General features: G+C 37.3%; 1 protein-coding gene across 12 annotated transcripts in view; it reads left to right on the top strand.

Moving 5' to 3' along the window:
• RYR2 (ryanodine receptor 2) overlaps nt 1-13,754 on the top strand; it is a 240,254-nt gene that overhangs the window by 202,233 nt on the left and 24,267 nt on the right. For all 12 annotated transcript variants that reach the window (XM_081905768.1, XM_081905767.1, XM_081905764.1 and 9 more), the window contains 7 exons: nt 607-686; nt 1,721-1,797; nt 2,173-2,246; nt 10,411-10,491; nt 11,151-11,239; nt 12,314-12,442; nt 13,004-13,108. In XM_081905768.1, the coding sequence (XP_081761894.1) occupies nt 607-686; nt 1,721-1,797; nt 2,173-2,246; nt 10,411-10,491; nt 11,151-11,239; nt 12,314-12,442; nt 13,004-13,108 (635 nt within the window). The remainder of the gene's footprint in view (nt 1-606; nt 687-1,720; nt 1,798-2,172; nt 2,247-10,410; nt 10,492-11,150; nt 11,240-12,313; nt 12,443-13,003; nt 13,109-13,754) is intronic.

Here is a 13,754-nt window from a genome sequence, read left to right as displayed (position 1 = left end):
AGCAGCCAAAATTTAACCCCTTTTCTCCAAGGACAAAATAGTTCCAACACGGTTTCTCCAAAGCTGCCATTTGCATTTCATTGGTATTGGGGGTGGATTTCTTTCGCATGTGTTGGGGAAAGTACTAGGAAAGATTAAGAACATAAGAAAAGCCTGCTGGATCAAGCCAATGGCCTATCTAGTCCAGCATCCTGTTCCCACAGTGGCCAACCACTATGGTGTCCAATTTTCCAAAACTCAATACCTGTTTCTACAATCACCTCATGGGTGACTGTATATAACTGAATTATATTAACTAAAGTAAATAAAAAATTATCAGCCCATTAATTGAAAAAAGTATACATTTTCAACTGGCCATGCATAAGAGGGGGAAGCTATGACAGCATTGCTTTGGAATGTCCTTTAGATAGACAACTGCCCAGCCTTATCTCTGGTTTTTAAAAATATGTGTGTTGCATCAAACTTTTATGGTCTAAATGGTGTTTATTATTTCTCTTAATTTTTAACCATAATTTATATTATTCATGTTTTACTGTTTAAATTGTTTGTATGTTTATCAGCACACAAATTATTTAGAAGTATTATAAATAAATGTTTACTTTTCAGGTGAGATGGGTCCAATGGTTGCAGCCACCCTAAAACTTGGGATTGCCATCTTGAATGGAGGAAATTCTACTGTTCAGCAGGTAATTTAGCTGGTATCTCAATGTTAATTATTTCTTTCATTTCAGACACAAGTGTATTCTCGTATTTACTTTGAATAGATGTACTTTTTGAAGACGGCTTAACATTTGTGACTAATTAAGAATAAGGAAATATTTTGGAGCTCTCAGATTTTGTAAAGACTGCTTGCCCAAGCAGTAAAAAATTCTGTTTCTGCCTACCAGCCCTGCAGAATCCAGGTGGGTGGTGACAAGAAAAAGAGCGTCGTAACATAAAAGGCCCTGAGTCAAGTAAGCGGGATAAGGACTCCAGCCTAAGCCCCATCCCACTTGGCTCCAGTAAACTTGCCTCCACGCAACCCAACTGGCAAGAAGCCTGCAAGTTTTGAACTTTGAAAAGGCGCATATTGCATTAATTTTTTTCCTGACTTTAGGGGAAAGGAGGGAGGGATTCAACTCAGTAGTGGGGGAGCAGGAGGAGGAGAGAAAGAGATTGATGCTCATCTGCAGCTGCCTGCTTTGTGCCTGGCTGATTTACAGCTGGGGGCCCATCTCCTAGCCGCCTCCATTCTTCATACGATGCCACATCTTGCCACACTACTGTGGCCGTTTAACTGGCTAATTCTCACTTGCACACTCTTTGATTGATCTACCTTCATACTGCCTTGCCATTTCTCCTACTGCTCAGCTCCCAGTGCTTGTCTAAACTCACAGCCTCACAGAAAACTGGACAGAGATTTTTGGGGTGATTTTTGTACCCCAGTGGGGGCCGCTTCTGTCTACTTGGAGATGCCAAGGGTTGCATTTTCACTCTCACTGAAATGCAGTCCTTCACTTTCCACCCTAAAGTTTCTCTTTTAAATCATCCAGAAATTTTGTATCTTCTAAAAATGCTATTGGTTTTTATTTTTAAATTGCTGCTGCTCTGTTGTGTCTCTCCTGTGTTTTATATGGATCTGTGTACTTTACTGCTTTTACTATTTGCAAGCTGGAGATTATAGTGGTAGTAGTAGCAGTAGTACTATACACAACATTTTTTCCCTCTTTTTGGTTTGAAGAAAATGCTTGACTACCTCAAGGACAAAAAGGATGTAGGCTTCTTTCAGAGCCTTGCTGGTCTTATGCAGTCTTGTAGGTAAGAGAAAATGACTATATTATTTTAAATTACTAAATATGCTATGTTATCGTTAGACATGAAGAAACCAAATTCAGTATCAAAATACCTATTAGCCTGGCAAAAAAAGTGCCTACCTGTGGATGTTGTTTGTCCTAAGCAAGTTTCACAGCATATTTTATTTGTTCCTCTGAAATAATTAAGCCCTTAAAATTCTCTTGAAGCCAAGGCACATTTACTTTAAAAAAAACCCATTAAAGGCTATGCTTCTTTTGTGATAGATCAATGCTTTTGCCAGAAACACTTGATTCACATAAGTATATTTTACTTCACTACAACATAAGATAATGTAATCTGTGGTAAAACTGGAACTATGCATTGCTTTTTTCATTTTAGTGTTCTTGACCTAAATGCTTTTGAACGCCAGAACAAAGCAGAGGGCCTTGGCATGGTAACAGAAGAAGGATCAGGTATTATCATCTTAATGAAAAATTATGTGTAACTTTCCCCCTTAAATCCACTGAAAAAAGTAAGTCATGTTGAAATGTATTCAGTGAAGGACCGCTGCATACTAAAGCCACATTCTTTAGTTATTTAAATATTATATCCTCAAATTGTTTAGAGGGTAATTGAACTTTGACAGGAAACCACTTTCCTGAGGGATTTTATTTCTTTATTTCTTTTACATTTTTACCACAGGTAACAATTAGATGTATAAAGTCTAAAATTAATAACACCACAGAAAGGTGGCTTCTTCAGAAATATTTTTGCTTGGAAATGTTTTGAAATCCTTTTCTTCAGTTTTTTTTCATTAAAAAATACAAGTATCAGAACTTTTGCTTTTGAACCAGTTTGCCTCTTCTATCCCTATCATCACCTCATTCTTAATTTTCCTTTGTTGTCTCTTTGTACTATTTTATTGTTATTGTTTCTGTCCAGGATCACTGAATTATGTTTAGTTGTTCTACCAATCCTTTCTCTGTATAACCAGTGTATTTCTTCCATAACCTACTTCAGCTAATACTTCTCATATTTTTATTCATTAAAATAAAGGGGAAAAACTTGAATGTTTATTTACCGTTGCATTTTGTAATTTCTTTACTCATATTTTTATGCTGCATGTATCAGTAGTTATTTTGCCTCCAGCTGTTATAACTTGTATATCCTTTATTATTCAAATGTTTTCATCAAGCTAAAAGCCATGCACATTGACTTGACTGAAAACCATTAAAGCACATTAGGACTCCTTCTTTTAAATTCTGTTCTTTTCTCAAATGGGCTCCACTTGTTTATTGTGGTATGAAAATACACATTTATTTTTCACTCATTTGAGTAAAGTCAGCTCATATGAGTAAAGATAGTCAGATTGCATACAGATTTGTTTGATCCATTGTTATTCTTCAGAATGCTTTGGACACTGAAGGCATAATTTAATTTTTTTATAAGTATTCACAGTAACTCCTGGATTTCCATTTTAATAAGTTCATTTTTCTTTTAAAACTCTACATCTGTTACTTAAACTGTAAAGGCATGCATTTATACATAACTAACATGAATGAATGGTTATCTAATGTCAGGATATATTTATGCCTCCTCATTTGAAGGATTTTTTTTTCCTGATTTGATGCTTTTGATTCATTGAGGATTGCTAAAAGCAATGCTACGTATATTTTTAATCTGCTGAAACAAATTCTCATGTTTTTCTTTTTTCCTTTTCTTTTTTTAAAAATAAATGTCCTGTCTTTCCCTTCCTCAGTCATCACTCATGAACGTGGTAATTATTGCACACAAATTGCCTTTCTTTTTCCTGTTGTTAGCTTTGTGTCAGCACTGTACAGCTCCTGAACATCATGTAGTTTGTTTTTGTTCTCGGAATTTAAAAGAGTGGGCTCTTTTTATTATTATTATTATGGTTGTATTCTCCAAACTTTACGTTTGTATGCCAACTTTCCCCACATCTTTGTTTTTCCTCCCTTTCTCAGGATTTGCACAGTAACTGGCACACTAGATGTAAGAGCAGCAAGCTTTTTTGGTTTTTCTTTTTCTTTTCCTGCTTCATTTGGTGGCGCTTATTTTCTTAGTGGGCCAAGTATTTGTGATGGTTGGATGTAAACAAAATGTGTGCATATGATATTAAAACCCACCATGTGCTGTAGTCTTCCTGTAGCTTTTCTGTTGTGTATTTAATGTGGCTTTATGGCTGCATTGGTCTGTGCAATCATAGGAAATCAGTGGAGGATCCAGAGTTGGGTTTGGAGGTGGGATAGGAAGGGGTGATGATGTCTGATGAGGTCCCTCTCAGTGCAGACACACTGAAATCCATGAATTAAGTCATGACTCACTTAAGTCCATCCATTTCAGGGAGTCTACTCTGAGTGTGACTTAGTCAGATATGGCCTGGGACGTTTAGTGACAGAAGATATATTTAGAGTGTAAAAGTAAACATCATTAATGCACGCTAACCAAAATCATGACTGTGCTGATAAGGCTTCGCTTACAGTGTTGTAGATGCTAATGTTCCTCACTGAGTCATGAACTCTAGTGGACAGGGCAAAGCTCAAAACCAATTATTCAGTAGAGATATTAAATTCTAAGGGTGAGTTTGCTGAAATCAGTTTTGACAGGGAAAGAGGTAATAGTCCCTCCATTACTCTTCCATAGTTAACTTCTTATAAATGCACCCCTATGTGTTGAAATCACAATTGAACAAACTTCAAATGCAGTATTTGGGCATGGTGATTAAGACCACTGAAAAACCATTATTTCCATGGAAAAGTTATCAAGTCCTATGCATATCTATGCAAAAGTAAGTCCCATTGAGTTCAAGTGTGTATAAGGCAAGTATGTATAAGACTGCAGCGTTAGTTCCTTTAATCTCTTCCACTGAAACTTCACATACAAATTGCTTAATTTCCTTTGAAACTGAGAAATTCAGAATGCTAAATTTTAAACTGAAAGTGCCTTTTTAAGTCATTTGTTAATCACCTGTTATAATTATATAAAATCTCCCTAAAATATGAATGATTCTAAGAGACAAAGACTCCAACAACTTATTTATTCAAAAAGTAGCCACATACATGATGAAAACCTTCTTCTGATGGAATACTATAATTTTTAAATATTTTGCCCTGAACTATACGGAGTTCTTCATGAATGGACTTCCTCATTTAGTTGGGTAGAGGATAAGGGACATGAATGCAGGACTGAAGCATATGGGAAGTTCACACACACAGGGATCCATTTATGTTCGTGATGGGGGACTTTCCAGCCCTGCAGTGCACTGTAGGTAGACATTATTGATATCTAAGCAACAAAATGGGAACTTGAAAGGAGAAATTATACAGACACAATTCCTCTAGCAGTCATCTGTATGAACACTATTGAAAATTTAAGGGCTCCAGTGATATTGGTGTAATTGTCAGACAGAACAATGTAGACTACACAACCAGGTACACAACAAGCTACAAAAAGCTGTTTCTTAAAATGGATACTGAAATTATGGAGATCTAATATACTAATTTTCAAAGAACACATTTTTCAAAGTTGAGGGATGTGTTAATTCTTTTGAGTAATGGTATATGTATATAATATGTCCTCTTGGTTTATCAAATTTTTATTTCTCACTTGTTTAAGTTATGAGCTTTCATTGCGGGTGTTTGTTAATACAATTATTTCAGAGAGATCTTTTAATTGGTGGTGTCTCTTTCCACTAACTGTCTCTTTCCACTAGAGAGAAAAAAGAAAATAGCATAGTAAATAAATATGCCAGTTGTTTCCTGTGTACTGCCCCTTCCTCTACAATATATTTCTCCTGATCCCCTCTCACTATGACCAACTTCATGCTTCATGTTCTTAATACTGGACCCCCCACTGGTAAAAACTTTGGTGGTTCTCTACCAGATATGTATCTAATTTGTCTTTGTGATGTAATCAATGTTGCGTTTTCTTTATGTGTTACGTTTTAATTGCTGTGGTTATTATTGGGAAAAGGTTCAAAACCAAAGGCATACATTATTGTACATTAAATTACACTACATTCTCATTTTACTCCTTATAATCCGTACAATTTTCACATAAATCATGATAAGCTTGAAAGTGCATTATTTCCTCTCCTTTGAACATTTTAGGATAGTTAACACATAATGTTAACTTGATGTCCAAGATACTTGGGTAATGTTTGAGATGTAAGGTTTTTACTTTCTTACTGTTTTTTGGTTTTCTCTTGGTATGAGATCTTAATTTTACGACCCAGACATTGTAGGGGAAGTTTTAGGTATTGTTACATGTATAGTAGAAATTTATTTTCTAGTCTGATCATAAGCATGTTACCCAGACGTCACAGCCACTGAGATTTACAGGCATTGTGTTGCAGCCTAAATATGCACAGGGGCAGAGGGAGAGCTGCTTTATGCTATTGCATTGCCTCCCAGTTTTAGCTCCATCCCCTTTCTTCCAAGAACTGCTGGGTTCCAGAGCATCACTGATGGCTTCTTGAATGAATCACATCACAAAATGTTTTCGGTCAACACATGTTCTCCTCTTCCTGCATAGCAACAGTGGATTTAGTGCATGCTGTAGCAAGGAAAATAACACGTACTGTTGTTTAAGAGAACCTGATCTATTTTTTTTTGTTTATAATGCTTGTTATTAAATTGGTCAACAAAGTGACTTAGTAAGCCAGTATCAAAAGAATGCAGCTTTCTTCTAGAAAATACAAATGTGCAAGTTGGGCTGCCTAGGGGCTGTTTCATAGGTACGTTATTGTAAGATAAACCCACAGGAACTGTTTCATCTATAAACATATGACAAGGGCCAGATTTGGAATCTTGGAATGAAAAGAAATAAACTTGCTTTGCTAGATTGTTACTTTCTCATGTTGCTGGTGAAGCTGATCAATGTGGGATGTAGCACCAACTTGTAGTTGAAGGCAGGAAAGTAATCTTGAATAAAGTAGGCAGCTCCCAAGAGTCCAGTTCACTTTTCTGCCTTCATCAAAATGGCCATGTTCGTTCTGCGGCCCAAAACATTCTCCCCAAGGCATTTGTCCCCAGGGGGGTTGCTTTTAACCTTTCTAAGTTCCTGTTCCATTTCTGTGACTTGGCTACCACTGTCCAGGCTTTGTTCCTTCCCTTTTACTGTCCACATCAGCCCACCCCCCATGTTCTTGTCTTCTCAAATTTTAATCCTCTCCTGACCCTGCTCTTTATCTTCCTCGTGTGTGCCTTAGAAACATATGCACACACATACGCAAAATATGTATCAGCTTGTGTTTTGAACCACACCCTTCATTCCTCCATGACTTTGCTCTTATCCTTCCTTCCCCATCTTGCCCTGTGTTGCTTCTTTGTCAGAAGGAGCAGAGTGTGGGGGGGACATCAATTTTCCCAGCCAAAAGAGCCATTTGTCTTCCTTAGGAGGACATGAGTCCTGGTCCAGTACACCCTCAAGTGTTGAACCACAGGTTTGGCTCTTACCCTTCATGCGCCTCCTAGACATGGCTGCCATCAAACCAGTCCCTTGAGGTGAGTGTCTCTTCAGCATCTACTCCATATTCTTTGTGATGTTGAAGAGGGACTCAAATTCTTGGACAGTTGTACTTGATCTGAAACTCCCAAATCAATTCAGAATGGAAGGTATCATCTGTACAGGTAGCCCTGCACCATGATGACATTTTACTTCAAGAGATCTCAAAGAAGCCTACCTCCATCTCTTCCTCCATCCTAGTAATTAGAAATTGCTTTGTTTGCCTTCAGCCAGCACCACTTCCAGTTTCAGGCCCTGAAGCCACAGCACACACTGTAATACTCCCGAAGGCATACTCTTCCATTGTCTCCTGACACAGACCGATGCCACCTCCAACAACAACAAGAGCACTTGGGCATCACCTTGTTCCTTCACTAGGCTCCATGAAATGTATTTGTATGCTTTGAATTGAGTGGCATTTGGTAGGAGAGTCCCACAACAGGTCCTTTACCAATAACCTGCAGCCATATATCTTACCTGAATTTGGTAAGCTTTAGACATCCCACATTGATGAAATTCATCACCAACATGAGAAAGGACTGTTAGTTCCTACCTGAATTGTAGTTCTGTGTTGCTGATAGAAGCTCATCAAGACCTCCCTAGTTTCTTGGCTGCTTCCAGTTAGTTCAATTAGTTCCTCTATTATTTTCCTTTATAATGGCAGTTTTACCACAAATTTATTTTTTTCTCCTCTTATAATGTGAAATATGTATGCTTACGTGTAACAGTTTTAAATCAGCCTTCCCTAACCTGGTGATCCCTGGATGCTTTAGGCTACAACCTCCATCTGCCACAGGCAGGAGGAGCGATGGAAGTTATAGTCCAAAAAGGCTAATCATTAGTGACAAGGAGAGAACAAGACTATGGAGAGATCATTAGTAGTCTGGCATTCAGCACTTTCAAGGGAGTACATACACCACTTTTTATTTCTTCCAGACATTACTTTTGTTTAAATACATCTCTATTTCAGATTGTCCATGGCAGTAACATGAAGTCATCTATATGTGTAACAATATCATTTAAATGCAGCATGGGCAATGGCAGTATTTTAGCTAAATAGTTAATGTACAATGAGACTTTTAAAATTTTGAATTGTCTGAATGTTTAACACAAGCTATACAAAATTGTTTTTAAAGGCTTCCGGCCGAGACTGCCAGTTTACTTTTATATAAGCACAACATATTCCTCTATTGTAGTTTATCCTGCTGTGTCAAAACTTGGATAGAGATATGAGCAGTCCTTCAAAAAAGGCTTGTACCCATTCTCTCCATTCATTCATTAAGATCTGACTCCCTACAATTTTTATTCCATGACTCAATGTCACCTTTTAAAATAAATTTCCTTTGAGATACCTGTTTAAGAACTCATCAAATATTGCTCTTGAACAAGCCTCATGGAAACCCTGTTTGTGAATCATTTACATAGATTTCTGATAAACTGAAACTTCATATATTTATAGATTCAGGTAGGTAGCCGTGTTGGTCTGATGCAGTTGAAATAAATATTTTTTTTAAAAAATTATCCAGTAGCATTTTTTTGTTGTTCTGGGTATAAGAAGTGTGCATGCACACTAAGGCTTATAGCCAGAACAAATTTAGTTGGTCTCTAAGGTGCTACTGGATAATTTTTTTATTTTTTTTATTTCATATATTTATGGCAGGGGTGGGGAACCTCTAATCTGCAGGCTCATCTTGGCCTGCCAAGGGGTCCAATTTGGTCTACAAGGCCATTTCCCCCCAAACATGCCTATTGTACATCGGTCCACTGGCAATGTCAGCTGATGGATGGGAGGGCAGGGTTTCCTGCTGCCTTGGTGGTGGTTCCATCATGTTTTGATGGTTCTACTTTGATTCCAGAAAGTGGTGCTAGGAGACTTATGCTTATCCCCATAGCATTTGTGTTGTGGTATACTGCAGGATTCAATCCTGTGCTTTTCAACATCTGCATGGAACCACTGATTGATGTCATCAGAGTTTCACAGTCAATTGGCAACAAAATGCAAGTGATACTCAATTCTCTTTCTTTTACATCAGAATCAGTTGAGATGTTGGAAGTGCTGAATCACTGTCTGAATGAAGGAGATGGACTGGGTGAAAGCTAACAAACTGAAACTCACTTCCAACAAGCCAGAGATTCTATTGGTGTGTGGTTCAGTCTGTTCTGGAAGGGTCTGCACTCCAGTTTAAATGATCAGGTTGGCAGTCTGAGGAGCACTCATTGATCCAGCTTTGTTGCTAGTGGTCCAAGTGGCCTCAGTAGCATGAACTGCTAAAGCTGGTGTGCCATTTGAAATCTCGCCTGGATAGAATGAATGACTATAGTTACCCAAGCTTTGTAAACTCTGGGTTAGACTACAGAAATGCATTGTGTGTGGGGCTGCCTTTGAAAACCGTCCAGAGACCAGGCAGTCCAAAACACAGCTTTCAGTGTTTCTGGGCACAATTTGAAGTATTGATACACAAAAGCCTTCTGGATGGTTTCACCATCTAAAGTGAGGTGGACGGCTTTAGGAAAGGACTTGCATGCAGAACTCTGGCATGTTCTTTGGGTGCTAAGCAAAGACCTTTTTATTTTTATTTTACTTCCCCAAGCTTTTAAACTCTGGTTAATTTTGATGCATCCTGTGATTGTTCTATGTACTGCCTTTCTGTGTTTATTTATTTATTACTGTAAATTGCCCTGGAAATCTTAAATTGAAGGCAGCATAGAAATGTTTCAAATTAAATGAATGGAAGAATAATTCTGCAGGAGCCTCATTGGGTCAGTAATTGGTAGCCCTATTCCAGAAGCTCATTTTAGTCACACTTAAAAAACCAAGATTATATTTCAACTATTATACAAAGTTCAGAAATTTCTAAAATGTTGCCAAGCCCATGCTACCATTTTTTTGAGAGAAATGTATTTCTAAATTATACATATTTTTCTTATGATAAATAAATACACCTTTCCTGCAAGTGAGTATGACATATATTTGATTTTGAAAACATGCTTTAAGTCTAGATTCACTTATAATCTATGCAGTTTTTTTTATATCAATCAGATGAATATGTGAAGCTTCAGAGTTACTTTGCAACTTTTCATAATATTTACTGGCAACTGGCTTTTCCACAGGAGAAAAGGTGATGCAAGATGATGAATTTACTTGTGACCTCTTCCGGTTCCTCCAGTTGCTTTGCGAGGGGCACAACTCAGGTTTGTTTAAATAATGCTATTAACTCATCCAGTGTTGGAGTAACCAGCTATAAGTACTCACTGTAAAAGGCTTAACACCTTAATGAATTTTTCCAAATAGTGCTCCAAATAAGTAAACACAGCATGAAGGAAGAATAGTTATGTAAATTGATAGTGCCAATTTTCTTAAACAGTTGAGCTGTGAAAACAAATTAAATGACATCTCTAGAAACATGTTATACAGGAAAAATAAGTGGAGCAACACTGCTTATTTTGTTGATTCTTTCATTCCCCTAATTGTAAATGTCCATAACACAGGACTTTTTTTACCAGGTAGACAATCTCCCTAATAGCTATGTAGTACTACTTAGTGCACAGTACTACTACTGTAATCAAGAGATGTTCTTCTCCAACGTAAGTGGACAGAAAGTAGAAAACTAAGTTTGATCCTCCCTGTAATTCAATTCAGTTCTCCAATATAAAAAAGTCTACTATCTCAAGAATAACTATAGTGCATAATCTTGAAAATTAAGCATAATTAAAATGTTTGGAAAAGGAAAATACAGATTATCAGCAGGAAATATGCTTTAGAAAACATGCATTTTATACTCTGATAGGAGATTTTAAAGGGATATAAGACAGGGGCTAAAGTTAATTCAATCTTGTTCTATCTTTCCAAGATTTTCAGAATTACTTGAGGACTCAGACTGGTAACAATACAACTGTCAATATTATAATATCTACTGTGGATTATTTACTGAGAGTTCAGGTAAAATATAATGCATGTGAACTCTAGTTTGTTGAAAAGAATTGCATCAAAATGCAAAATTGTGTAACATCAAGTGTTTATATTGCAACTTTTTAAAAGTTATTTAAAAGTATTTATAAACCTTTTAATGTATTTTTAAAAACAAACAAACCAGAACCTTATAAGAGAACTTGGAGGAAAGAAATAAAAGCCTCTCCAATCTCTCTGCTTCCAAGAGAGTATGAAAAAATAAATTCCAATGGGTGGGTGGGGGTCAATATTCCTGTGCTACACTGCTTACCAGCCAACAAGCATGAAATAATTTTGTACTAGCTTTTTGTGATCCATAAGTGTGGGCCCTGTACTATTGTTTTTATGTGACTTTTTTTAAGCTCTGCTTTATTACATTGCTTTAGTGTTTTTATGTTTTGTACTGTTTCACAACTCTAATATTGAGTACTGTAGTTTATAAATGCTTTTAAATAAAAATAAATCTGGAGAGGGAAAGACATGTACCTACAGAGTTAAATAATACCTTGGTTTTTGTTTGCTTTTAAAATGGTTATAAACAGTCAAACGTCTAAGAACATGATCTTGCTTAATTGCCTTATGCAACTATCCTTCTATAGTTTCCACACCCTCAAAATAGCATGATGACAAATCTGGTGCATCAAAATCGAGATCCCCCAACTCTCTGCCAATGCCAGCTATTTGCCCTGCCCCCATCCATGATCTCTTGCATCTTCCCAAATGATGCTACAAAACGATGAGGCTGCAAAAAGCAGCAAAGGAATCAAGCCCCAGAAAAAAGCTAATGCAAACTAGCAGCTTACTCTGTCCTCTCATGATTTTTAGTTGCAATGAAGTTTCCATTGTCTAGAAGAATTCTGGGGACTGGAACTTAAAATGACATTGGTCAGTTTCATAGTTCTGGAGACTTTCTGAACACTTTGCTTTTTTAAAATTTGTCAAATGCAATTTTACTGATGTTATCACTAACGATTTATTTATTCAGTTAGTTGTCTAATACAAAATAGTCTCTAGTTTCTGAGTTGTGAATTCATGCACTTTGTATATTTCCTCATCCACTTTCAGGAATCAATTAGTGATTTCTATTGGTATTACTCTGGAAAGGATGTTATTGATGAACAAGGACAACGTAATTTCTCTAAAGCAATTCAAGTTGCAAAGCAGGTTTTCAATACTCTTACAGAATATATTCAGGTAATGTTTGAAACAACCCACAAACAAGGTATAAAGTGTCTGCATGTATGGTGGGTGGTAAGAAAGAACATTTGGAGCAATAGCTTTTGGCTGCACAATATAACTTCCACTCCCTCTCCTCTCCCACTAGATATATTTGGAGTGGGTGTGTCTCCCAACCCTCTAGAACAAATTTGGGGAGGGTGCAGAGAAAGCAGAGGAGAGGTTCTGTGGTGGAAGCAGAAATCCTGTAGTGGAAGCATTTCATTGGATATTGCCCAGTAACTCTGTTCATATTCTTGTCCAAGTGATGCTTCCCTAGACTTAATCCAGTCTCCATCCATTGAAATGGGTGGACAATTTTGTGTATACAAATTAATGTGTATGTGAAGGTGAATGGAAAAGCCATTTTTCACTGGGACCCCATGGGCTAAGCATGTCAGTTTGTTCTCAAAGATGTTTCATTTGTGTAACATTTTCATTAACCATTCCCACTGTTGTGACAGTAATCAGCCAGAGGCAGCTTATGTTATATTTCCCTTTTAACTTCAGTTTTGTTGTTTGCTAAAACCTCTTTTTCAGGGACCATGTACAGGTAACCAGCAGAGTCTGGCGCATAGCAGACTGTGGGATGCTGTTGTTGGTTTTCTTCATGTATTCGCCCATATGCAGATGAAGCTTTCTCAGGTAGAATATCTATATATTTTTTAAAAAAAATTAATTTACTTTAACTTTATTAAAGAAGACAGTCACTGCTTGTAGTATCAAGGAGTACCCAAAGCTACATACTTGGTCTCTCAGGGAGAGTGCTAGCCTGTCAAAAGCAGGCTGACATCCCAATTCTTGAAAGCAACCATCATTGGCCAATAGGACCCTTGTCTTACCAATATTTATCCTCCGTTGATTGGTCTTCATTCGCCTTCATAAACACGGATCCATGTAGAGTAGCTGGGGTGGGTATCATCCCCTTTCTCCTCATCCAAAGATTAATCTGATGACCAGGGAGTGGGAAATTTCATCTTCATCAGAATGCCCATCCCAGCTGTGTATGTCCTCAACTTTTGTTGTCACCAAAATCAGTGTGATCTTGGCAGCAAGAAAAATTCCCTTAAGTGGGAGTTAACCACCCCTGGTGTAAACATTTTTCACTCACACAAGTGTGCCCTGCTGCAGACATAAAACTGCACTTAACCAGAAATTTGGAGGGGATCTCATATGCCATCTTACCCCCACCCTCCTTTTTTATACTTTGAATTCCTTTTGTTTCCCCTTCAGCTTTAAACATAGTTCCATGTTACATCTGCACCAATAGAACCATGTTTAACCAGATCCA

Source organism: Podarcis melisellensis, assembly GCF_964234715.1.
Source record: "Podarcis melisellensis genome assembly, chromosome: 3".
NCBI lineage: Eukaryota > Metazoa > Chordata > Lepidosauria > Squamata > Lacertidae > Podarcis > Podarcis melisellensis.
Note: the sequence above shows the minus strand (reverse complement) of the source record. Positions and strands in the feature narration are given on the sequence as shown.